Raw genomic sequence first — 26554 nt, 5'->3', positions numbered from 1 at the left:
TTCTGCTGTCTTCTCCATGTTCTATATTCCAGGACTCTGGTGCTTTTCTCTGTGTTGTTGACGACTCCAATGAGCACATGATGTCAGTCTGGGATTGCGCTAAGGGTACGAAGCAGGCAGAGATTAAGGTAGGTTTGTTTTTTTAAAAGGGTTTGGGGTTTGGGTCTTTGTGCAGTGACGGCAGGGTGTGCACTCGAGCTGAGGGTTAAGAGGGAAATCTCCTGGGGCGGTGACTCCGGAGAGGACCACACTTCACACAAGGGGCTGGTGTATCTCTCACCACCCAACCTCCTCACCCCTCGCAGGGAGGGGAGCAAGAGGTGGGACACCTGGGCTCTGTTAGTGAAGGGCTGCCCTCTGGTGCTGAGGGTGCTTGGAATGGGATTGCATGGCTCTGTTGTCCCCTTTGAGCTAAGGTAGGCTGGTGGGGAGGTGGGGGGAAGTCAGGGAGTAATCAGCCAGGATCTTCTCCCTCCCCAATCAATGTCTAGCGCAACCCTTACTCAGCACATGTGGTGGCCGAAGGAGGATTGGGATCAGCTGCGATGCCTCCCATGGTCAAATAGCCCATTATTTATGCTCATTGGGAAAGAGCAACGTTGGAGGGCAGATGGTGCCTATAGGAACTGTACCATTTGTGGTGGAGTGGACAGGGGAGTCGGTGAGATGTGAATTCAGACCCTGTTAACGAAGCTAACTTGGTGTAAGGTTTATGTTTGATCTGTCTGAGCTCTGTGCCGGGTCCAACAGCTTGCTGCCATCACAGAGCGGTGGGATAGGTTTATTTAGTTAGGTAACCCCTGGCAACGGGTAAACATTACAGAGATTTGAAGAGGTGGAACATTGAAGTTAGGTAATGTTGTTTCTATTCAAGGTGTGAAGCAGCTCGATTCTCCAAGTGGAATTCGTTCAGCTGTATGAAGGGAGGAGGGGTTGTCTGCTCTCGTGAGCAGCCTGACTTCTCTCAGTGACACCTGTGCATTGAGTGTGAACAATGCTGTTAGTGTGCACACTAGAACTTCCACACTATCGGGCAGTGACGGGTCAGATGCCCGCGATTTTCTGCCCATTAGCTTTGTTCGGGAGTCGGTGGGTCTTTCTAGAGGAATCCCAGTAGTCGTTGATCTGAATTCCTACTCCTTCTCATCCTTACACCACTCTCCGAGTCCCGTCGTTAACGACAGTGGGGAGCCTGGGAACAAGAGAGATGTGTGGGCACTGTGTGGGACTGAATGACCTTGTGTGTGATGCAAGCACATCACATGTGATGTAAGTTAACTTACGCACAGCAGAGATCAACTCTGTATGGCTTGCAGGGAACGCTGGGTCCCCGGCAGTGTGCGTACAAGAGGTCCTGGCAGTGAGAGAGTGTGTGCGTGTCTGTGTGTGTGTGTCTCTATTGAACAAGGATGTGATTCTCCCGGGATGTGAAGGTCCCCACAGTCAATGGCCAAGAGCTGCTGCCTCTCTGACAAAACCGTGAAGGACTTTGATAGGGTAAATAAAGAGAAACCGTCTCCACTTAGGGGAGGGTCAGTAACTGGAGGGGGAGATGAGAATATTTTTTACACAGCGAGTTATTGTGATCTGGAACGCGCAGCCTGAAAGGGCAGTGGAAGCAGATTCAGTTGTAACTTTCAAAAGGGAATTGGATAAATATTTGAAGGGGAAAAGTTTGCAGGGCTGTGGGGAAAGAGCAGGGGGGTAAGTGGGGAGTGATTGGATAGCTTTTTCAAAGAGCTGGCATATGCTTGATGGGCTGAATGGCCTCCTGTGCTGTGAGTCTAGGTTGGGGAATGGGAGAGATGGTGAATGTGCAGCAAATGTCTCTGAAATTATGTCCAGATATTGATCACCATCCCCTCTGTGTCCTCGCTCCGACAGACCACCAATGAGTCCGTGTTCGAGGTTGAGTTTCACCCGACTGACAGCTCGAGTGTTGTCACCTGCGGGAAATCGCACGTTTACTTCTGGACCTGGAGCGGCTCCTGCCTGACCAAGAAGCAGGGCATCTTCGGAGTGAGTGACGTCAGACAGTACTCCGTAACTAACAGTTACTCCTGACGAACTGAGCACTGAACAGGAATCACTGCCCCCAGGACTGACTGTGTTTGTGTGTAGACATTCCAGCTCTGCTTGACGCCCTGTTTTTCAGGCAGACATTTGAATTGTGTGGGGAAACAGCAGGAACCACTCCAGCTAGTGGGGGAAACAGGGGAGGGGGTGCCGTTCCTTTCTGGGTAGCCATGGAGCCGGGGTGGGGGGAGCCGCTCCAGATAGTGGGGGAACTGGGGGGCCACTCCAGATAGCCGTGGGTGGAGGAGATGCTTTGGCTACTTGGGGGAACAGAGGAGTCTGCTCTAGATAGCAGGAGGAATGGGGACTTCTAGATAGTTGGGAACGGGAGGGGTGATCATTGTGGATAGCGGAGGGGGTGGGGTGCTCCGGTTAGCAGGGGGGACACTCTGGGTAGTGGAGGAACAGGGTGGTGGGGGAGGGGTCTCACTCCCAATAACAGGGTGGGGGGGCCCGCTCTGGATAGCGGTGGAACAGGGTGGTGGGGGCGGGGTCTGGGGGAGGGGTCTCACTCCCAATAGCAGTGGGGGCTGCTCTGGATAGTGGAGGAACAGGGTGATGGGCACACTTTGATCTGTTGGTCGAGACTGATCAGAATGTGATTGTGATTATCTCCTTTGTGCGTTTGTTCTGTGTCTCACATGGAACTATGTCCCTCCCCACTGACTTGGCTTAGATTGCATTTGGGAGCCAGAGGGCAGCAGGAGCTAACTGACTCCTTCCCAGTGGGTCTGCTACCTACTGGGTCAGGGAGCAGCAGAATTGGACAAGGTCTGTACTCCTCACTGCTGTCACCCTGCTGGAAAGCCCATCAGTGTGGGGTGGTGGACAGGATCAGTCTTGGTCGTGATACCCTCATGCAGTCGAGTAGCCCCTGACACCTGCTGAGCTGTCCTGGCTTAATGGGCAGGCTGGTGAAGGGATATGTGAGGAAAATCCGCCCTCTATTGCCAGTACTGCAGAGACCGCACCTGGGAGTTTGTGGCTGAATTTGTTTCCTCCTTCATTTTACAGAAATACAAAAAGCCCAAATTTATTCAATGCTTTGTGTTCCTGAAAAACGGGGATGTATTGACTGGCGACTCGGAGGGGAATATCCTCCTCTGGGGTAAAGCAGCTGCAGACACCAAGACACTGGGCAAAGGAGCAAAAGGTAATTGGCAGCAGGCCCCAGAGCTGGGGTCTATACTTGTTTGTGTGAGTGACACAAACACACACTTCTGACTGACTCGTCAGAAATGAATCTCGCACACTTTCATCAAATGATGGGTGTGAGCATGTGTTTTACAATTAGCAGGGCTTAACAGCAAGATTTAGTGAATTGTTTCCATATGTCTGGATGTCTCTTTCATGGTGTGAAATCGGGTGGTTACAACATTGAACCTTCAGTGTTAATTTCACTCAGTGCGTAGCTCTCTCTCTCACCTCAGAAGGTTGTGGGTCCAAGCTCCATTCCAGAGATCTGAGCACTAAACCCAGGCCGACGCTGCCAGTGCAGTACTGAGGGAGCACTGTGCCATCGGAGGGTCAGTGCTGAGGGAGCGCCGCACTGTCGGAGGGTCAGTGCTGAGGGAGCGCCGCACTGTCGGAGGGTCAGTGCTGAGGGAGCGCCGCACTGTCGGAGGGTCAGTGCTGAGGGAGCGCCGCACTGTCGGAGGGTCAGTGCTGAGGGAGCGCCGCACTGTCGGAGGGTCAGTGCTGAGGGAGCGCCGCACTGTCGGAGGGGCTAATATTTATCCCTCAACCAACATCACAACAAAAAAATGATCTGGGTCATTACAATTTTGTTGTTTGTGGGAGCTTGCTGTGTGCAAATTGGCTGTCATGTTTCCTACATTACAACGGTGACTACACTTCAAAAATACTTCATTAACTGTTATACACTTTATGATGTCCAGAGAGGGTGAGAGGTGCAGTAGAAATGTGAGTTTGAGTGGTCAAGTCCCAGGATCCCCTGTTAACTCTCCTTGGTACTGTTGCAGAGACCTATCAGATCGCCAAACAAACCAAGGCCCACGAAGGCAGCATTTTCACACTCTGCATCATGAGAGATGGTACCCTGCTCAGTGGAGGAGGGAAGGACCGAAAAATAATCCACTGGAACCCCAGTCTGACAACTGAACGGGAGACCGAGGTGAGACAGATAAACAGAATTAAACTGAGAGGGGGAATGAGGGAGGGAATGAGTAAGAGGGAGCAAGAAGGGAATAAGGAGGGAGGGAGCGGGTGAAGGAGTGTTCAAGCGAAGGAGGAAGTGAGAGGAATGAGGAGTGGGTGAAATGAGTGACTGCACTGCAGAAGTACTTGATTTGTCTGTGAAGGGCTTTGGGCAGTCCTGAGGTTGTGAAAGTGACTGTGAAATGGGAGTTCTTTGTATTGCAGATCCCGGAGCGATATGGTGCAGTGCGTACTATTGTGGAAGGACGAGCTGAGGACCTCCTGATTGGAACCACACGGAATGCCATCCTGAGGGGAAGCTTCACTGAGCCCTTTACTCCCATTGTGCAGGTCAGTGCGTAGCAGAGAACCCAAGACTTCAGGCCTGCTAAAAAGCTGTTAATGCTGAGGAGTCAATTGGAAATTTCAAAACTGAGATTGATAGATTTTTGTTGAGTAAGGGCTTTCGGGTTAAAGAACCAAAGAAGTTAAAGAAAGTTGGGATGCAGATCAGTCGTGATCTAACTGAATAGTGGAACAGGCTGGAAAGTGGCTGAATGGCCCTCTCCTGTGCGTGTGTGTGCGCGTGCGTATGTGCACGTGGAGTACTGACCTGTGTTTTGTGGCTCACTTGCAGGGTCACACTGATGAACTGTGGGGATTGGCCACTCACCCATTCCGCGATCTCTTTCTGACATGTGCGCATGACAAGCAGGTGTGTCTGTGGGATCAGGTGCAGCACACACTGGAGTGGAGCAAAACGCTGGAGGTGAGAGGGGAAACAGTGTACTCGCTCAGTCTGACGTGAGCAGGGCCAGAAGATGTGCATGCCATTAGAAGAGGGACAGCCAGAGTCTAAAATTGGCCCGAGATCCTGAAATTACAATGAGAGCGATCCATCTGCATACTGGTGTCTGTGCTGTCCCTCCTGGGAACAGCCACTGTCTGTGTTTCTGTCGGCGCCTGTCTCTGTGCATCTCTCTCTCTCTGTTATAGCTGCATCTGTCACGACTTCTCTATTGATAATCCAACTCCTGGCTTCAATGGCTGAGATCATTTGACAACTTCTGGATTCTTTTCATGTGTTACGTGAGTGTGATGGATATGTTTCTTCTATATTTCAGATGGATATGTTTCTATGCATCACTCCTGCCCTCCATCCTATCAGAGTCCGCCACTTTCCCTGTGTCTGCAATTGCTTACAAACTGTTAAATCTCTTACTACTTCCAGTTCTGATCAAAGATTACTGACTTGAAACATTAACTCTGTTTCTGTCCTGACCTGCTGAGTGTTTCCAGAATTTCCTGTTTTTATCTATACTCCAGATCTATTTTTGTCCCTCTCTCACAGACTCCTTCTGTGCGTGCTCTCCTTTCTGTCTCTCTTTCTCCTTTATCACATTCCTCTTTTTCACCCACCAGCAGGAATCAGAAGGTAGTGAACAGGAGCAGGAACCCTGACCAGTTTCCCTAATCTGTGTCTGAGATGCTGAGGCTATTTATGCAGCAATAATGTTTTAACTTACTGCTCATTCCTGCACTCCTACCCTGGCCCTGCAGCTGCTTTCTGGCCTGCTTCCTTCTCCAGGTTACAATAAATTGCCTGATGGATTAGTATGTGGGACAGGGGGATGGTGGTGAGGAAAAACTTGCCAAGCCAGCTTGTGGCCAAGTCATCTGTGTGCAGTAACACAACAGGATATGAGCTCCCTCTTGTGGCTGAACCAAGCGGCTTCTCCCCAAGGTGCTGCCGTCAGGTCTGAATGACACCCATCTATTTTCTTCACTGCTGCTGTGTAGGGGTGGTGTCTGCTTGTTGCTCTCCCCGTTTTACTTTTGGTGCCGTGGCTCAGTGGGTAGCACTCTCACCTGACTGAGTCAGAGTGTCATGGGTTCAAGGCCAGCACCAGAGACTTGAGCACAACAATCCACAGGAACAGGAGGAGAGGCCATTTAGTCCCATCAGCCTGTCCCACCATTCAGTGGGATTTTTTATTTATTTATTTGTTTAGAGATACAGCACTGAAACAGGCCCTTCGGCCCACCGATTCTGTGCCGACCATCAACTACCCATTTATACTAATCCTACACTAATTCCATATTCCTACCACATCCCCACCTGTCCCTATATTTCCCTACCACCTACCTATACTAGGGGCAATTTATATTGGCCAATTTACCTATCAACCTGCAAGTCTTTGGCATGTGGGAGGAAACCGGAGCACCCGGAGAAAACCCACGCAGACACAGGGAGAACTTGCAAACTCCACACAGGCAGTACCCAGAATTGAACCCGGGTCGCTGGAGCTGTGAGGCTGCGGTGCCGCCCAGATCATGGCTGATCTGTGACCTAACTCCTAAATCCAAAGCAACGCATCCCAGTGCCAGTACTATGGGAGTGCTGCACCGTCAGCGGTGCAGTCTTTTGGGTGAGACATTAAACAGAGGTCCCATCTGCTCTTTCAGGGAATGTAGAAGATCCAATGACACTATTTTGAAGAAGAGCATGTGAGTTCTCCCTCTGTGTCCCGGCTATTTATTCCTTAAGCAACATCACCATATATATATTAAAAAAAAATTACCTAGTCATTATCTCATTGCTGATTATGGGAGCTTGCTGTGCGCAAATTTGCTGCCATGTCTCCTACATTACAACAGTGACTACACTTCAGAAGTACTTCATTGGTTGTGAAGTGTTTTGGAATGTCCTGAGCTTCCTGCTATATGGCCTGTGTGTTTAATGGTTCTACTTGTTCTACAGGAGACTGGGCTGTGTGCTGATTTTCACTGCAGTGGAGCAGTAGTGGCTGTTGGGCTGCAGACAGGCAGGTAACTTCCACATCTGCTCACTTTCAACCTGTGTCTCTGTATTTTCACCGTGCCAGCTGATACCAGAAGGGACCTTATCTTGTCTCTTACCTTCTGAGTGAAGACCCTCTGGTTCATTCTTTTCACCCGTCTGATTGCCCACAGGCTGACTGCAACTGGGTAGCGGTGGTGTTTGGTGATCACATACTGTCCCAATGGGGTGGATGAATTCAATCTGACTGAGATTTGCTCTCAGCATGATTCAATCTCCCCATGGTCAGGCCTGAATGTCAGTAGCAAAGGCTGGGTCAGTTATCTCGTTCAGGGGTGAGACTGATTCTCATTTCACCTACATAAGAAATATACTACTTATCTGTGTCACACTCTCTCTTTCTCTCTCCTCTGTTTCCCCCCTCCTCCCTCCATGTGATATTTTATTTATTTTCCTTTTCCCTGCAGGTGGATGGTTCTGGACTGTGAAACAAAGGACCTGGTTTCCAGTGCCATTGATGGAAACGAGCAGCTCTCGGTGGTGCGTTATTCCCCAGGTAACGGATTGCAACGTTCACTGTGGACTGTCCCTAACACTGACTCGCATTTTGGCACATCAGGATCTTGCTGTGTGGTAAAGCATGCAGATCCCCCCATTGACCCTGTGACCTTGTAACCGGCATGGTGGGTTGATTTGTAGTAATGGAGAGTCAGGGAGCTTTAGGTGGACTAGCTGATGGGGAGGGGGATTTAGTGTGCCTATCCAGTGCTGGGTCCACAGGGTGAATTGTTCCCCAGGTGCTGAAGTGATGCAGTTCCAGGGACAGTGAATAGTTTAGACCCACGTGAGACAGATTGGTTTTACCTTGCTGATGAATTGTTGTTAATTCCCCCCACCCATTCCATTCTGATTTTTCCCATACCCCACCTTTCTCTCCTGAAGAATCACTGGGTCATCCTCGATTACTCACCCACGTATGCGCCCTGACGGTGAGTGTCCACACCCTGTATGTTTTGCTGGGGGGCGGTGAAGGTATTGAAACCAATCAGGAGCAGGAACCCAGCTGACTTCCCTCCTCTGCTTCCCCCCAAGTTTTTGCATGTGTATTAATTTTTTTATTCCAACAGATGGTAATTTCCTGGCAATAGGATCACATGACAACTACATTTATCTCTACACTGTCACCGAGAGCGGTCGGAAGTATTGCCGGTTTGGCAGGTGCATGGTAAGACCAGTGGCCGCCAGTACCAGTTTATATTTAACTTGAATTTTTATGATGTATTTTGGTGCTTCCTCCTTTTTGTAATCATATTAACTCATTTTCTTCTTCTGCTTAGCCTAACCATGAGATACATTTAGATGGTATGTGCACTCGAAGCTCCTGGGCCACTACTAATGTCTCGCTATAACCAGCCCAGGAGCAATGCTTCGCATCTTTTATCCTTCGTTCTCCCCACCCTCCCCCCCCCCCTCCCCCTTTTTCTGTCTGGGAAATGCATCCTCAGCTCATCTCCCTTAGAGTTCCGCTCTAAGCAGAGGCAAAAGTGCTCCTTTTGTTCACTGCTCCGTCTACAAAACGTACATTTCCCCCCACCCTCGCCCCGCCCTCTCGTTTCCCTCCTGAGGCATTGACAGCAGCTTGGGATGCCCTTCTGCGGACTCATTTGGCCCTGACGCTTTGCCCAAGTAGCCATCCTTTATTGTGTATGTCTAGGTAGCAAAGTAGTGGCAATGTTATCTGGTCCATCACAGGCAGGAGAGTGACGCACCTTCCCTTAAGCGTAATCTCCCTGTTGTGGATTAAGCTATGACTATAAAATTTTACAGGGAACTGATTATTCACAGGGCAGAGGTCAGCTGGATTGATATTTGACCCTTGGTCAATGCAGAACAACAGTTTGTATTTATATAACACCTCTACTGTAGTCAAATATCCCAAAGTGCTTCACAGGAGAGTTAGCAAACAAAAGTTGACACCGAGCCACGTAAGGAGATACTCGTTCAGATGACCAAACAATTGGACAAAGAGGCAGGTTTTAAGGAGCATTTTAAAGAAGGGGTTTCAAAGGCCTGATGTGGTCTGGCTCCTGAATGGACATTCTTGACCCACTTTATTGTCTAAATGCAAGATGATGATGCTAGTGCATTATTGCCAGCATGAACTTGATGGGCCAAATGGCCTCCCTTCTGTGCTGTAAATGACTCTATGACTCTCTGTGCAATGGTTGGTGTTATTTGTGATCATGACTCAGCTGTAACCGTGTCCTCTCTGTTGCTTATTCAGGGTCATTCTAGCTTCATCACTCACCTGGACTGGTCTCAGGACAGCCACTTTATCATGTCCAATTCCGGAGACTACGAGATCCTCTACTGTAAGTGAAGAGCTTCCAGATCACTTGGGCTGCTGCTAACAGCAGGATTTGGGGAAGTGCAATGCCATCAAACCCATGTTATAAAGGAAGGTGGGCTAAAGTGTGGCGAGTCGAAGAGACTTAGCAGTTGGCAGGAAAAAAGACAGAGGGGCAAGGGGAGAGCCAACTGTGTAACAGCCCTGACAATCAAATTTTTCTGCAGCACCTGTGGAAGAGCCTGTCACTCTAGAATTGGCCTTTATAGCCACTCCAGGCGCTGCTCCACACACCACTGACCACCTCCAGGCGCTTACCCATTGTCTCTCGAGATAAGGAGGCCAAAGAAGGTGCTGCCTGAATGGTTTTGTGAATAAATGCACCACACAGTGTTGACTGCCCCTCCTAGTCTGTGGCAATGCAGTCAGGGCAGCAGTAATGGTGCTAGGCTGAGCTAGGGAGTAGAGGAAGGGTTCCTGCTGTGTGGGGATGTGAGGATCAGAGGTGATTCTTCTTGAAAAATCAGCACTCTTTCTGCCACACCTCTGCGAGAAATAATGCCTTCAGGATGGAGAGGGGGTGCGTTTACACGAAGTAGGAAAAGTAAAGGATCTCTTGTGGAGGGACCCAATGGCTCAGTGGGCAGTCCGGTAGGGAATGAAAGCTCCTTGAGTATTCTCCAGTCTGCTGAGTTTGTATGTTGCAGTTGATGGGGGAGTTCAATTGGCCTCCGTCTCTCCGATGATATCAGAGGATTCCCTCCCAGACCTGACTGGAAACAAAGTGGGAAACTTTGTCTTTTTAAGGAACCAAGCTCTGCCGGTGGTGACTCTGAGTGACTTGTGAGTGTTGACATACTGTTTTACAGGGCACATCGGGGGAGGATGTAAACTAATCAGGAACCGTTACGAATGCAAGGATCTGGAATGGGTCTCGTATACCTGTGTCCTGGGATTCCATGTTTTTGGTAAGAATCCTAGCTGTAGGTTTGGGGGGCTGGTGGTTGCAGGACAGGGAATGAAGGGAATCCCATGGCCAGTGGGTGGGGGGAGGAGAAGATTAGGACTTCCACTTCATTTTTGAGATTTATTGAAGCAGGAATTCATTTCAGTGCTAGGTGAATCTAACAGAAAGTTTAAGCAGCCCCGACTTCAAGCCTGCCCTAGTTATGGGGTGTACTGAAACCAGTCAGACATCCAGGTATGTTTCAGAAGCCAGGGCTCTGCTATTAAGATGTTTTCACAATGGAGTGTTACAGTCAGCTGCAGGCGCATTAGTCCCTTGCACTGTCAAATGCAAACCTGCCTTGGAGAGGGTGCAGAGGAGATTTACCAGAGGAACTAGGGATGAGGGACTTGTTATGCAGAGAGACAGGAAAAGCTGGGATTGCTCTTCTCACAGCAGTGATTTAATAGAGGTGTCCATAATAATTAGGAGTTTAGATAGAGTAAATAAGGAGAAACTGTTTCCAGTGGCAGGAGGGCTAGTAACCAGTGGACACAGATTTAAGGTAAGTGGTAAAAGAACCAGAGGAGGAGATGAGGAGTCAGAGAGCTATAATGGCGCAGAGGAGGCCATTTGTCCCATCAAGTCCATGCTGGCTCTCTACAGAGCAATCCAATCAGCTTTATCTCGGTAGCCCTGCAAGTTTATTTCCTTCAAGTGCCCATCCAATTTCCCTTTGAAATCATTCATCGTCTCCGCTTCCACCACCCTCATAAGCAGCGAGTTCCAGGTCATTACCACTCGCTGCGTAAAAAAGTTCTTCCTCACCTTCCCCCTGCATCTCTTGCCCAAAGCCTTAAATCTGTGTCCCCTAGTCCATGTACCATAAGCTAATAGGATTAGCTCTTCTTTGTCAACCCTATCTGAACTTGTCAGAATCTTGTACACCTCTATCAAGGGACTAATGCGCCTGCAGCTCCCCTCAACCTCCTTTGCTCCAAGGAGAACAAACCCAGCTTCTACAACCTAACCTTGTAGCTAAACTCCCTCATCCCTGGAACCACTCTGGTAAATCTCCTTTGCCCCCTGTCAAGGACCTTCACATCCTTCCTAAAGTGTGGTGACTAGAACTGGAAGCAATACTCTCGTCGTGGCCAAGCCAGAGCTTTATAAAGGTTCAGCATAACCACCCTACTTTTGTACACAATACCTTTATTTATGAAGCCCAAGATCCCATATGCTTTGTTAACTACTCTCTCAATATGTTCTGCCACTTTTAAAGTTCTATGCACATGAACCCTAGGTCCCTCTGTCCCTGTATACTCTTTAGAATTGTACCATTTAGTCTATATTGCCTTTCCCTATCCCTTTTGCCAAAATGCATAACCTCACCTTTCCCTATTAAATTCTGCCAATTGTCTGCCCGTTCTCCTGGCCTATCTATATCCTGTTGCAGTCGATTGTTATCATCCTCCCTGTCTGCCACATCTCCAGGTTGGTATCATCGGCAAATTTTGAAATTTTACTCTGTATTCCAATATCGGTCATTTATGTGTGTCAAAAAAAGCAGTGATTCTAGCAATGAACCTTGGGGAACACCACTGTTGCCATCCTCCAGTCTGAAAAACCTCCATTTACCACAAAATGCTTGTTTTCTGTCCTTAAGCCAATTTTTTTATCCAAGCTGACACTGACCCTTCGATTCCATGAGCCTCAATTTTGTTAACCAGCCTTTTATGTGGTACTTTGTCAAAGGCTTTCTTAAAATCCATATAGACAACATCCATTGCTTTTCCTTCATCAACTTTCTCTGTTACTTCATCAAAAAAGTCAATTAGATTAATCAAGCACAATCTACCTTTCACAAATCTGTGCTGGCTATCCCTAATTAACTCCGACCTCTCCAAGTGCCTTTTGATTTTTTTTCCTTGATTATTCTTTCTAAAACCTTACCCACCACAGATGTTAAACTGACCAGCCCATAGTTACTAGGAATATCCTTACACCCTTTCTTGAATAAGGGAGTCACATTTGCCACTCTCTGATCCTCTAGCACCTCCCCCGTATCCAGGGAAGATTAGAAGATTTATGGAAAGCCCTTCTGCTATCTCCAGTCCCACTTCCTTTAGAAACCTGGGATTTAAGCCATCCAGACAAGGCAACTTATCCATTCTAAGCATAGCCAGCCTTTCAAGTACATCCTGCCTATCAATTTTCACCCCATCCATTACCTCTACCATCTCCACATCTACTGATATTTTGTCAGCATCATCTTCCTTAGTAAACACCAGTACTAAGTATTCTTTAAGTATTCCAGCCATGCCCTGGGCCTCTAAGCATATATTGCCCTCTTTGTCCATAATAGACCCCACTCCACCTCCTACTACCCGTTTTCTATTTACATGCTGGTATGTTAACTGCCATTCTATTCTCATATTCTCTCTCTGCCAGTCATATTTTCCTCATTTGCCCCTCTCAAACTTACTTTATTTGGCCTGGTTCTCACTTGAAATATTCACCTGACATGCATCATATAACATCTTTTTTTGTTTCTCTATATTCTCTATCTCCCTCGACATCCATGGAGCCCTGGCTTTGGTTCCCTTATCTTTCGCCCTTGTAATGTACCTAGCCTGAGCTTGAAATATCTCCTTAAAAATCACCCATTGTTTCATGAGTTTTTCCTGTCAATCTTTGGTTCCATTTTACCTTCAGTAGATCCCCTCTGATCCCATTGAAGTTAGCCCTCTTCTAATTTAGAAGTTCTACTGTAGATTGTTCCTTGCTTTTCTCCATTGCTAATCTAAACTTTATGATACAATGATCACTCTTACTCCGTGTTATCCAACAGACACTTGGCCCGCCTTATTTTCCAGCGCCAGATCCAGCAATGCCTCCCTCCTAGTTGGACTGAGAACATACTGGTCAAGGAATTTCTCCTGAACACATTTCAGAAATTTCCCCCTGCCCTTTTCCTTTACTCTAACATTATCCCAATGGAAATTTGGGTAATTGAAGTGCCCCAGTATCACTACTCTATGGTTCTTGCACATCTCTCTGATTTCTCTACAGATTTTCTCCGCTATCTCTCTCACTATTTGGAGGCCCATAGATGCCCCCAGTAGTGTGCTCATCCCGTTCTTTGCTTCTCCACTCTAACCAAATGGATTCTGTCTTTGCCCCCTCAAGGATATCCTCTCTTTCCAACACTACAATGTCTTCCTTAATCAGTACTGCCACCCCACCTCCCTTTTCTTACTTCCCTATCTTTACTGAACACTTTGTATCCTTGAATATTAAATGCCCAGTCCTCATCATTTTTAAGCCATGTTTCTGTTATTGTCACTACATCATAGTCCCACTCAGCTATATGTGCTTGTAGCTTGCCGATCTTATTCACCACACTTTGTGCATTTACATACATGCATTGTAAACTGTCTTTGTGTTTCTCATAGTCTTCCTTAGTCTGCTCCTATCTCTAGTACTGTTCAACACTCTCACAGTATACACCTTATTCCTCTTTTCTACTTCTATATTCTGGTTCCCATCATCCTGCCAATTTACTTTAAACACTCCCTAACCAAACTAGTGAACCTCCCTGCGAGGACATTGGCCCCAGTCGTGTTGAGTTGCAGCACGTCCCTTTTTAAATAGGTGCCTTCTACCCCAGAACTGATTCCAATACCCCAAGAATCAGAAGTTTTCCCTTCTGCATCTTGCCGCAAGGTATGCATTCATCCTCTCTATCTTCTATATCTACTCCTCGCTAGTGCGTGGCACTAGGAGTAATCCAGAGATTAGAATCTTAGAGGTCCTACTTTTTAACTGAAAATCTGACTGCAGGATCTCGATACCTGCCCTCTCTATATCGTTGGTACCGACGTGTACCAAAACTTCGGGCTCACTCCCTTCCCCCTGCAGAATCTTCTGCTGCCTCTCCATGATGTCCTTTACCCTGACACCAGGGAAGCAACACACTATGCAGGACTCACGATGATGGTTACAGAAATGCCTGTCTATCCCCCTAACTATGGAATCTCCTGTAATGACTGCATTGCTACTCTTTGCTGTTCCCTTCTGTGCCATCCCTTACCCATTGATGCCATCATCTGGACTGCACTCCTTCAAGTTGTTAATTCTCCCACCGGTTTGAGAGTGGCACACACCTCGAAGACTCCTGCACTTTCTGCCTCTTCCTACTCTTCCGGATGGCCACCCATCTACTATCCTGAATTCTCAATGCCTGTGGGTGACCAGCTCCTGGAACATACAATCCAGGAAACTCTCCGGCTGCCTGATGCTCTGCAATGACTACAGCTGCCCCTCGAGCTTGGAAATCCTGAGCTTGAGCTCAAGCAGCTGGAGACAGTTCCTGCACACATGGTCCCCCAAGACACATGAAGTGTCCTGAAGTTCCTACATTGTGCAGGAATTACAAGCAACAGGTCTTAGCGCCCATCAATGATCTAAGAGAAGTATCTCTCTTCCCTCTTTTATAATCTAGTTGTTGTTTGGCATCCTTCCATCTATGAAAGATGATGGACATGCAGCAAACAATCTGTTTAGGTGGGGTGTCTTGGTGCACCTTTTGCTGATGCCTGTGAAGGCCAATCCTTGAGAGGCAGGTTCTGCCACATGTGCTGTACATGAAATTGCCAAATGACGCTGTGAGTTGTTGTTTTAACCAAATTGGAATTTATTAATTAATCTAAGCTGTAAATTTAATACTTTCTGGTGCTATTTTAAATGACTACCCTGGATTAGAGGAAGAAAAAAAATCTCTTTAAAAACTTACTAACCAATCACCTACCTGCTATCCTCTGATGCCACTCCTCTTTTTTTGTCTGGAAAACACCGTGGGAGGTCCACTCTTTTCCCCGTTCTGATTTATCAGCCTCTACTGCTGCCGGGTCTCACTGCCTCCCACTCCCGCGTTCGGACCGCTCCTTGTTTTGCGAAAGATCAGAACAGCGCCTCTTCCCTCATTGTGCTGAATTCTCTCACTGACCAAATCCCCAGAGTTATGTACTCCGTCGCAGCAGTACTCCATTGAGTTGGACTTCTTTGACGCAGTGAGTTGTTGTGATCTGGAACGTGCTGTCTGAAAGGGCAGTGGAAGCAGATTCAATAATAACTTTCAAAAGGGAATTGGATAAATACTTGAAAAGGAGAATTTGCAGGGCTATGGGGAAAGAGCAGGGAGTGTGGGATTAATTGGATAGATATTTCAAAAGTCAGCACAGGCACGATGGGCGAATATGTGATTCTGTGAATGAAAGCTGCTATGGTCTAGACTGTGAACTCTTTTTCAGTGGTTTGAGAAACGATGGGAGCCATTTCCTTTTGCTTTGTGTCTTGCTGCAGGAGTGTGGCCGGACGGTTCTGACGGGACAGACATCAATGCGCTGTGCCGTTCACACAACGAGCGTACGGTGGCCGTGGCCGACGACTTCTGCAAGGTTCATCTCTTTCAGTATCCGTGTGCGAAACCCAAGGTCAGTTGAAGCGGCTGGAAGTGTATGTTGGGAATTTAGGGGCAGTGGGTCAGAGAGATGTGCCTTTGTGACTTGTAGGAATAGGAGGCCATTCAGCCCCTTGAGCCTACTCTGTCATTCTATTAAATCACGACTGATCTGTACCTCAACTCCATTTACCTGCTTTCACTTCATAATCCTTCAATACCCCTTGCCCAACATAAATCTATTGATTTCAGCCTTGAAAGCTCCAACTGTCCTCCAGAATGCACAGCCTTTTGAAGGTGAGAGTTCCAGATTTCCATTACCCTTTGTGAGACAAAGGCTTGATCTGCAATCATTCCGTATGATTCTGTCTCTGCTGCTTGCTTTATAATGAACAAGGACAGAAACCCGTCTTAATACTTTCATCCTTCCCCTGATAGCAGTGTGATCGAGGAGTGGAGAGCCAGTGCACAGAAGAGTGGTGAATTAAGGCACAGCAGCACTGAGTGTTAGGATGCAGCCTTGCACTCTCTGGACACAGAGACCATGCTCATTGCGGTGGGGAGAGGCCAAGCTGCCAGAGTTTAGACTGACAGTGTTATTGGTGCAGGGCCAATACCTGCCCCTCCTGCCCAAGAGTAGTGCCTGCCACAGACGGAATTGAGAGAGAACAGAAAGGGAAACGTTTGCATGACCACAGAATACATCTTTCCTGTTTTGCTTTGTGTGGTGGAGAGGCTGTGGATGGAAACAGATCTTCATCCGCACACTCTGAGGAGAGTCTTGCACTATCCACCATTCCACATTTTAAGCAAAAGTAGCTTTATAATGGGATGATGTGTGCCCCCACTACCCCCCACCCTGGTTCAATGGGTATACACATTGCCATGTGTGGTACTGAGTCAGACAGACAGATTTTTAAAAATTCTTTCATGGGATTTGGGCACCCTTGGCATGTGCAGCATTTGTTGCCCATCCCTAACTGCCCTTGATAACTGAATGGTTTGCTTGGCTATTTCAGAGGGCAGTTAAGAGTCAACCACATTGCTGTGGGTCTGGAGTCACGTAGGACCAGACCAGGTATGGACGGCAGATTTTCCTTCCCTAAAGGACATTAGTGAACTAGATGAGTTTTTACAACAACGGATGATAGTTTCATGGCACCATTACTGAGACAAACTTTTATTTCCAGCTTTTTATTAATTGAATGTATTAATTAATTGATTTTAAATTCCACCAGGTGTCATGGTGGGATTTAAACCTGTACCCCGGGCATCAGCATGGGCCTCTGGATTACTAGTTCAACATTACCACTTTGCCACCATCGGGACAGTTCTGGCTCTGCGCTGAGTTAGCTGATCTCTGCGAGGGCGGACATAGTGGTTACTGCTATTGTGCAAGAAACCACAGTTTTCTGTTCCTGACCCAGTGACCCTTGCTGGAGATGTGGACATCTGGTGCTGAGGTTAGGCTGGACTCTGATGCCTTCCACAGTTCAATAGGCTGCTAGCACCGAAGGTCTGAGCCCATGCATATCAAGTGTACCAGAGGGCAACCAGTGCCTTTGGAACTGAACCAGGGGCTGACTGGAGCCTTTAGGAGAGGGGTAATAAAAAGGCTGCAATGAAGCATTGCAAACCGCTTTTCTTTCTGTGACTAGACTCTGTTCCCATCATTCCTGGAACTCCATGTTTTAATCCCTCCAATCAGGTTACTGCCTCTGCCACTTATCAGAGTCACAAATGATATCCTATGTGACTTTGACACAGGTAAACTTTCTCTCCTTGTCCTTCTCGACCTGTCTGTATCCTTTGACATTTGACCACACCATCCTCCTCCAATGCCTCTCCACTGTCATCCAGCTGGTTGGGACTGCACTCACCTGGTTCCATTCTTATCTAAACTTAGCCAAGAAAATCACTTGCAATGGCTTCTCCTGCTCCTGCACCGTTGCCTCTGGTGAACCCCAGGATCTACCTTTGGCTTCCTCCTCATCTACATGCAACCTCTCAGCGACATCATCCAAAAGCACAGCATTAGTTTTCAATGTATGCTGACAACACTCAGCTCTACCTCACCACCACATCTCATAACTCCGCCATTGTTGCTAAATTATCAGACTGCTTATCTGACATCCAGTATTGGACGAGCAGAAATTTCCTCCATGAAATATTAGGAAGACTGAAGCCATTGTTTTCAGTCCCTGCTCCAAACTCCATTCCCTAGCTACCAATTCCATCCTTCTCTCTGGCAGCAGTCTGAGATTAAACCAATTTGTTCACAACCGTGGTGTCACATTTGACCCCGAGATGAGCTTCCGACTTCATATTCATGCCATCACTAAGACAGCCTGTTTCCACCGCTCAACTTCATCCCTGTCTCAGCTCATCTGCTGCTGAAACCCTCGTTCATGTCTTTATTACCTTTAGACTTGACTATTCCAACACACGCCTAGTTGGGCTCCCACATTCTACCCTCCGTAAACTTGAGGTCATCCAAAACTCTGCTGCCCGTGTCTTAACTCGCACCAAGGCTTGTTCTTCTATCACCCTTGTACTCGCTGACCTACATTGGCTCCCAGTCAAGCAACATCTTGATTTTAAAATTCTCACCTGTGTTTTCAAATCCCTCTATGGCTTCACCCCTCCCTATCTCTGTAATCTCTTCTAGCCCATTAACTCTGAGATATCTGCACTTCTCTAATTCTGGACTCTTGTGCATCCCTGATTTTAATCGCTCCACCATTGGTGGCTGCGCCTTCAGTTTCCCAGGCCCTAAGCTCTGGAAGACCCTCTCTACACCTCTCCGCCTCTGTAACTCACTTTCCTCCTTTTAAGACACTACTTAAAACCTACTTCTTTGACTGAGCTTTTGGTCATCTAACCTAATATCTCCATATGTAGCTCAGTGTTACATTTTGTTTAATATTGCTCCTGTGTAGCACCTTGGGATGTTTTATGTTAAAGCCACTATATTAATATAAGTGTAGACTTTGTAGTTTTGCTATAATGATCACTGTGATAGTTGCTAAGGCTGTTTAAAGAAAGGCATACAAGATCCTGCACTTTTTAAATCGAGGCATAAGAGTACAAAAGCCAGGATTTATCCTATACATTTAGAAATCTCTGGTTAGGCCTCAGCTGCAGTATTCTGTCTAATTCTTGGGACTACACTTTCGGAAGAATGTCAAGGGCTTGGAGAGGATGTAGGTGAGATTTACTGGAATAGTACCAGGGATGAAGGCCTTCAGTTATCTGGAGAAGTTGGGATTGCTCTGCTTAGAGCAGAGAAGGTTAAGAGATTTATATATTTCTGGTCTCTAAACAAGTTTATTTGGTTTTAATGTAGTTGCAGTCATCACTCTGTGGCTGCAGGGGGTACTGCTGAGCTTGCAGGTTGTTCCTAACACTGCCCCGAGCAGGTACTCGGTGTCACAGCAGTCCATTGCAGTTCTGTCCATTGTTTACTGTTTGTATGGGCTTCATGAACTGGATTGACAGGGCTGCAAGTTTGGACATTACCATTTTATGTGATAAGGGGAAGGTGGGGGTGTAAAATGTGACGTAACCACAACTACTTGTATTTATATAGCACCTGTTAATGTAGAATGATGTCCTAAAATGCTTCACATAGATGTTACCATAAATAAAATGAAGGCTGATCCAAAGGAGATATATGGGATGATCTAAAAGTTTGGTCAAATAGATGGGTTTCAAAAAGCCTCTTCAAGGTGCAGTGGAAGGTGGAGGGAACTCCTGAGCGCTAGGCCTAGGCAACTCAATGGTGGGGTTGGAGGAGCAGAGCGTTCTCTGGAGGTTGTGGGGCTGGAGGAGGTTAGAGATAGGGAGGGGAGAGGCCATGGAGGGATTTAAACATAAGGATGAGAATCTTGAATTGGAAGCATTGGACTGGCAGGCAGTGTGAACAGGGCTGATGGGTGTGAGGGACAGGATAAAGGCTTTGGCTTGGTGGGGAACGGAACTGTGAAGAGGCAGCAGAGGCAATTGAATGCATGGTCTCAAACTTACTTAGGGACTAAAGATCACAATGTGTCTACTCCCATAAAACAAAGGAATGGGAGATGACAAGAGACATCACCATTGACCAGTATCTCCTGAGATAGCTATTGTTAGATTTATACAGGATATCGTCATGAACCTATTTACCCTATTGTTATGCATCCCTTACTTTTAATAAAAGTTTGAGGTCTAGGAAACATTGAAACATCTGGTTAATACCCTTTTAAATTAAGTCAAGGAGATAATAAAATGCAACTCTTTTATGAAATGCATATGACGTATAGGTACCAATTATTCTCAACCTACCAAGGACCCCTTCAGGAGATTGCAAGAGGTGCTACTTTGACTACTGATGCTAACTTCTGAGGCTTGATCAAAGTCCCCAAGGAGCTCCAGTGTATTGTATCTTTTTTTTTAATGTCTCTCCCTACCTACATCTAATTAATCTATCCCTTCAATATGTCTGCGCAATGTCCTCCATTTCTTCAAAAGCAAAATACTGCGGATGCTGGAAATCTGAAACAAAAACAGGAAGTGCTGGAAATACTCAGCAGGTCTGGCAGCATTTGTGGAGACAGAATCAGAGCTAATGTTTCAGGTTCTGACCTATCACAGACCTTCCCTTTTGTTGTTGTTCCCCCTCCTCCCCCTTTTCACTTGCTCAAAAACTATCACATTTCTAATTTCTGTCAGTTCTGATGAAAGGTCATTGACCTGAAAGGTTAACTCGGTTTCTCTCTCTACAGATGCTGCCAGACCTGCTGAGTATTTCCAGCATTTTCTGTTTTTGTTTTGAACCTCCATTTCTTGTTCATTGTACTTACTAATGAGAATCTGTGGGTATCAGTTATGACCCTGTATTTACAGCTGTTACCTGAAAAATTCTCAGATACTTGGAGAGTCTGACCCTTTGTTATTTTCCTTTGCTCATAGGCACCCAGCCATGTGTATGGTGGACATGGCAGTCATGTGACTAACGTCCGTTTCACGCACAATGACACGCACCTGATTTCGACAGGGGGCAAGGATACAACTGTGATGCAGTGGCGAGTGATGAACAGCAGCCTTGAACGCAGTACTTCCATCTCATCCACCTCTATATCCTCACTGGACATTCCATCAGGCAGCAATGCTTGAAGGGTTTAACAGGCAGACTCTCTCTCTAGCTCTCGTTTTTTTTTTTTCTCTCTCTCTCATTTGCCCCCACCCCACCCTCTCTGAACGTCAAAGGTGATAGGGTGCACAGGTTCACTGGTTATGCAGATACAAGGTGAGGTGTTTCTTGATGAGGACCATTCTGAGATTCTGTAAATACCCTGTACACGTTTCTCAGCTTCTGCCTTCTTTACATCCTCATCTTGCCCCTCTTATGGAGCAGTGGTGGGGGTAACCTTGATACTGGGTTTCATTGTAAAACATTTTTTAACATTGACTCTTTGAGAAGAAAAGGCGGGCTGAAGTTTAGTGGATTTGTGAATGTTCAATTGTAGAAATGCTGGGGAAGTGTGCTAGGGACACCTAGTGGTAAAAGGGGCAACCTTAGATTGTTCTGTTTGTTCATGCAAGTTGGAGTTGAAGGTTTAGCGTGCATCAGTGGGATGTAACCAGACTTCGAATTAGGCTCAGATCAAGGCAGTGGAATTGCAAAATGATGTAAAACAAGGTTTGATTGTGTGCAAGATGGGCTTGATATATAAAGAGTATTGCAATGAATGGGATGTCTGCCTTTTGCAGTTTTAGGGAGGCAATCCCGTGTGTTTGCACTTATTGAAAATAAGGTTAAGTAGCAGGGGATGGTGTTAAGAGCACAGTGTCGCAGCGGTGGGACGTGAAGGTTCGTTTTCCTCCCCAGTATGTTCAGCGTGGCTCCTAATGGGCAAGGAAAGAGTAGCAGCCAGCTGTTTCCCTGTAGGCAGAGGGAGGGACTTGGGTAAGCAGCTCCCGTGGTGTAACCAAGACACTTTTTTTTTGATTTGTTGTCTTAACAAACAATCTTTTGCAAATTTTTTCATTGTGGTAGTTTTCATTTTAAGTCTGTGAAGTAACTAGAGGCAAATGGACAGGTAAGCAAATGAATTACTCCTAGTCCTCTGCCATTCACTGGGTGCTACAGCTGGGTGAGACTAGACTGACCCTCCCCGACTCGCTGACCTCGCCATGCAGGTCATCGGCATCTCTGTGGGGAGTCGAGGGAGACCTGTGCTTGCATTCCAGCAGTCAAAGGCACTGCAACTCCATCTGATACCTTTCCTGGATGTCATTTTTAAAAGTGGTAGTTCTCTAGTCTTTTATAAATGTTGTGTTCTTGGAAGAATTGCATTTTTTTATGGAAATTAAATAATTGGAGCCAAGTATTGTTACAAGGACCAAAGCACCTTACTCACAGACTAGATGATTGTAAACAGTTCTGAACTGTACAGAAAATGTATTTTTTTCTTTGAAATAAAGCCTGAATTTAATCTTGTTTAAATGCTTGCCAGCATTTACAATTGCCTGCACCAGAGGACTGGTCATCTAGCTTCTTTGTTATTCAGGTTGACTTATCCTTGAGCTATAAGGCTGCAAAACCATACCCAATAGGAACAAGAAGCAGTCATTCAGCCTTTGGAACCTGTTCTGCCAGTCAGTTAGCTTGTGGCTGATTTTTATCCTTACTTGTCCCATTACCATCTCCTTTTGCTTTGCACCATCATCTCTTTATCATTTAATCTCTCTTGCTTTCCACCCTATCACAGACCTTCCCTTGTGTTCTTTCTTCCCCTCACCACGCTTCCTGTCTCTGTACCTGCTTAAAACTTGTACCTAGCGCAAAGGAAGATGGTTGTGGTTGTTGGAGGTCAATCATCTCAGCTTCAGGACATCACTGCAGGTGTTCCTCAGGGTAGTGTCCTAGGCCCCAACCATCTTAAGCTGCTTCATCAATGACCTTCCTTCAGTCATAAGGTCAGAAGTGGGGATGTTCACTGATGATTGCACAATGTTCAGCACCACTCGCGACTCCTGAGATAATGAAGCAGTCAGTGCAGAAATGCAGCAAGACCTGGACAATATCCAGGCTTGGGCTAATAAGTGGCAAGTAACATTCGTGCTACACAAGTGCCAGGCAATGACCATCTCCAACAAGAGAGAATCTAACCATCTCCCCTTGACATTCAATGGGATTACAATCGCTGAATCCCCCACTATCAACAACTTAGGGGTTACCATTGACCAGAAACTGAATTGGAGTAGCCATATAAATACAGTGGCTACAAGAACAGGTCAGAGGCTAGGAATCCTGCAGTGAGTAACTCACCTCCTGACTCCCCAAAGCCTGTCTACCATCTACAAGGCACAAGTCCGGGATGTGATAGAATACTCTCCACTTGCCTGGATGGGTGCAGCTCCAACAACACTCAAGAAGCTCGACACCATCCAGGACAAAGCAGCCCGCTGGATTGGCACCCCATCCACAAACATTCACTCCCTCCACCACCGACGAACTGTGGCAGCAGTGTGTACCAGCTACAAGATGCACTGCAGCAACGCACCAAGGTTCCTTAGACAGCACCTTCCAAACCCGTGACCTCTACCACCCAGAAGGACCAGGACAGTAGATACATGGGAACATCACCACCTGCAAGTTCCCCTCCAAGTCACACACCATCCTGACTTGGAACTATATCGCCATTGCTTCACTGTCGCTGGGTCAAAATCCTGGAACTCCCTTCCTAACAGCACTGTGGGTGTACCTACCTCACATGGACTGCAGCGGTTCAAGAAGGAGCTCACCACCACCTTCTCAAGGGCAATTAGGGATGGGCAATAAATGCTGACCTAGCCAGCGACGCCCACATCCCATGAATGAATAAAATACAAAAAAAACTCCAACTTTTTCCAGTTCTGACAAAAGGTGATTGACCTGAAACTTGAACTCTGTTTTTCTCTCTCTCCATGGATGCTGCTTGACCTACTGAGTATTTCCAGCATTTTCTGTTTTTATTTCAGATTGATTTCCAGCATCCACAATATTTTGCTTTTTATTTGAATTCCATGTACCTGCCTTGGTTCCGTAACCCTCAGCTTTTGAATCATAGAAATTAACAGCATGGAAGACGGCCATTCGGCCCATCGTGCCCGTGCCGGCTGACTAGGAGTAATCCGCCTAATCTCACTTTCCAGCTCTTGGTCCATAGTTTTGTAGGTTATGACACTTCAAGTGCATATCCAAGTCCTTTTTAAATATTATGAGGGTTTCTGCCTCTACCACCCTTTCAGGCAGTGAGTTCCAGATCCCTACTACTCTCTGCGTGAAAATAGTTCCCCTCTAAACCTTCCATCTCTTATCCTAAATCTATGCCTCCTGGTTATGGACCCCTCAACCATGCAGAATAGGGCCTTCCTATCCACTTTATCAAGACCCCTCAATTTTATACACTTAAATTAGGTCTCCTGTGTTCCAAAGAAAACAACCCTAGTCTGTCCAGTCTTTCCTCATAACTAAACTTCTCCAGTCCAGGCAACACCCTAGTAAATTTCCTCTGTACCCTCTCTAGTGCAATCATATACTTCCCATAGTGCAGTGACCAGAACTACATGCAGTACCCTAGCTGTAGCCTAACTAGTATTTTATACAGTTCCAGCATAACTCCCAGTTCTTATATTCTATGCCTCAGCTAATAAAGGAACGTATTCCATATGTCATTATCAACCTGTCCATCCACCTTCAAGGATCTGTGGACATGCACTCCATGTTCCTCTACACTTCTCAGTATCCTATCACTTATTATGTATTCCTTGCTCGTTTGCCTTCCCCAAATGCATTATCTCACACTTCTCTGGATTGAACTTCATTTGCCACTGTTCCACCCACCTGATCAGTCCATTGATATCTTCCTGCAGCCTACAGCTTTCTTCTTCATTATCAACAACACGGCCAATTTTTGTATCGCCTACAAATTTCTGAATCATACCCCCTTACATGTAAGTCCGAACCGTTGCTATATATCACAAACAGCAAGGGACCTAGTACTGAGCCCTGTGAAACTCCACTGGAAACAGCCTTCCAGTTACAAAAACACTCATTGACCATTACCCTTTGCTTCCTGCCTAAGCCAATTTTGGATTCAACTTGCCACTTTGCCTTGGATCCCATGGGCTTTTACCTTTGTGACCAATCTGCCATGTAGGACCTTCTCAAAAGCCTTGCTAAAATCCACGTACACAACATCAAAAGCACTACCCTCATCGACCCTCCTTGTTACCTTCTCAAAAAAATTCAACCGTGTTAGTCAGACACAACCTTTCCTTAACAGATCTGTGCTGACTGTCTTTGATTCATTCGTGTCTTAATGAGGATTTATCCTCTCCCTCAGGATCTTTTCCAATAATTTTCTCACTACTAAGATTAGGCTGACTGGCCTGTAATTACACGGTCTATCCCTTTCTCCCTTTTTAATTAATGGTACAAAGTTAGCTGTCCTCCAGTCCTCTGGCACCACACCTGCAGCCAGAGAGGATTGGGTAACGATGGTCAGAGCCTCCGTTATTTCTTCTGTTGCTTCCCTTAACAGCCTAGAATACATTTCATCTGAACCTGGGGATTTATCCACTTTCAAATGTTAAACCCCTTAATACTTCCCCTTTCACTATGTTAATTCGTGGGGGTGAGGGGGGGTGGTGGGGAGAGGAGAGTGTTCCGGATTTCCACTCCCCTTTGTGTGAAGAAGTGCTTCATGACATCACTCGTGAATAACCTAGCTCTAATTCTAAGGTGATGCCCCCTTATTCTGGACTTCCCCACTGGAGGAAATAGTTTCTCATTAACTAATTGATATGTTAATTTCTCCATCTCTCAATTCACAGTTCCGTTTGCTGGTGTGCAACATGCCAGTGCCGTGATCTTGGCACATTCTGTTCCTGGGTGGATGTCTGTGACCTCCACTGCCAAGTGTTTTCAGTAATTAAGTGAGCTGTAATTCAGTGATTAATCAGCCCCCGTGCTGATTTTTACATAGAATTACATAGTGTACAAAACAGAAACAAGCCATTCAGCCCAATGGGCCTCCTCCTACCCCTCTTCATCTCACCCTATCAGCAAACCCTTCTATGCCTTTCTCCCTTGTGTGTTTATCCAGCTTCCCCTTAAATGCATCTATGTTATTCGCCTCATCACTCCCTGAGGGAGGGAGTTCCACATTCTCCCCACTCTGGGTAAAGAGATTTCTTCTGAATTTCCTATTGGATTTATTAGTGACTATCCTATAATTATGGCCCCTAGTTCTTGTCACCCCCGCAGTGGAGATATCTCTGTCTACCCTATCGCACCACTTCATAATTTTAAGACCTGTGTTAGGTCAACCTTCTCTTTTCTCTCATCTGACGACAGGATTGGGCTCAGTTGTGATGTCCACCACGATGGAACAGTCTCATTCAATGAAGAATAGATACTTAGGTGAGGCAAGCTGCCCCAGTGGAACCCCACTCCAGCTCCCTCAGGAGGAGGGACGAAATTGGGTAGCTGATATGTTTTTAAGTTCCCAAATGGCTGCATATTGGGAGTTAGAGGAACCATCCGCTGTCCATATGCATTCAGGCTCTTAGGCTGGGAATTCGAATCATTGAATCTTGCAGCACAGGAAGAGGCCATTTGACCTATCATGTCTGTGCCAGCTCTTTGAAAGATCTATCCAGTTAGTCCCACTCCTCCCCGCCCCCCCTACTCTTTTCCCATAGACCTGCAAATTTCACTTTTTCAAGTATTCATCCAAT

The 26554-nt window shown here is 46.5% G+C and overlaps 1 protein-coding gene across 1 annotated transcript; it reads left to right on the top strand.

Annotated features, from left to right (window-relative positions):
• Positions 1-22274, top strand: LOC137355908 (echinoderm microtubule-associated protein-like 3). Its single transcript, XM_068021531.1, has 13 exons — positions 1-128; positions 1885-2019; positions 3091-3229; positions 4059-4210; positions 4459-4584; positions 4871-5002; positions 6995-7062; positions 7501-7589; positions 8161-8258; positions 9318-9405; positions 10250-10348; positions 15691-15821; positions 20738-22274. Exons 1-13 carry the CDS (start codon positions 78-80, stop codon positions 20939-20941), a joined length of 1512 nt encoding a protein of 503 aa, XP_067877632.1. The 5' UTR covers positions 1-77; the 3' UTR covers positions 20942-22274.
• The last annotated feature ends 4280 nt before the right edge of the window (positions 22275-26554 follow it).

Source organism: Heterodontus francisci, chromosome 44 (genome assembly GCF_036365525.1).
Source record: "Heterodontus francisci isolate sHetFra1 chromosome 44, sHetFra1.hap1, whole genome shotgun sequence".
In the NCBI taxonomy this organism is placed as follows: Eukaryota; Metazoa; Chordata; class Chondrichthyes; order Heterodontiformes; family Heterodontidae; genus Heterodontus; species Heterodontus francisci.
The sequence above is the reverse complement of the archived record's forward strand: the minus strand, read 5'-3'. Positions and strand labels throughout refer to the sequence as shown.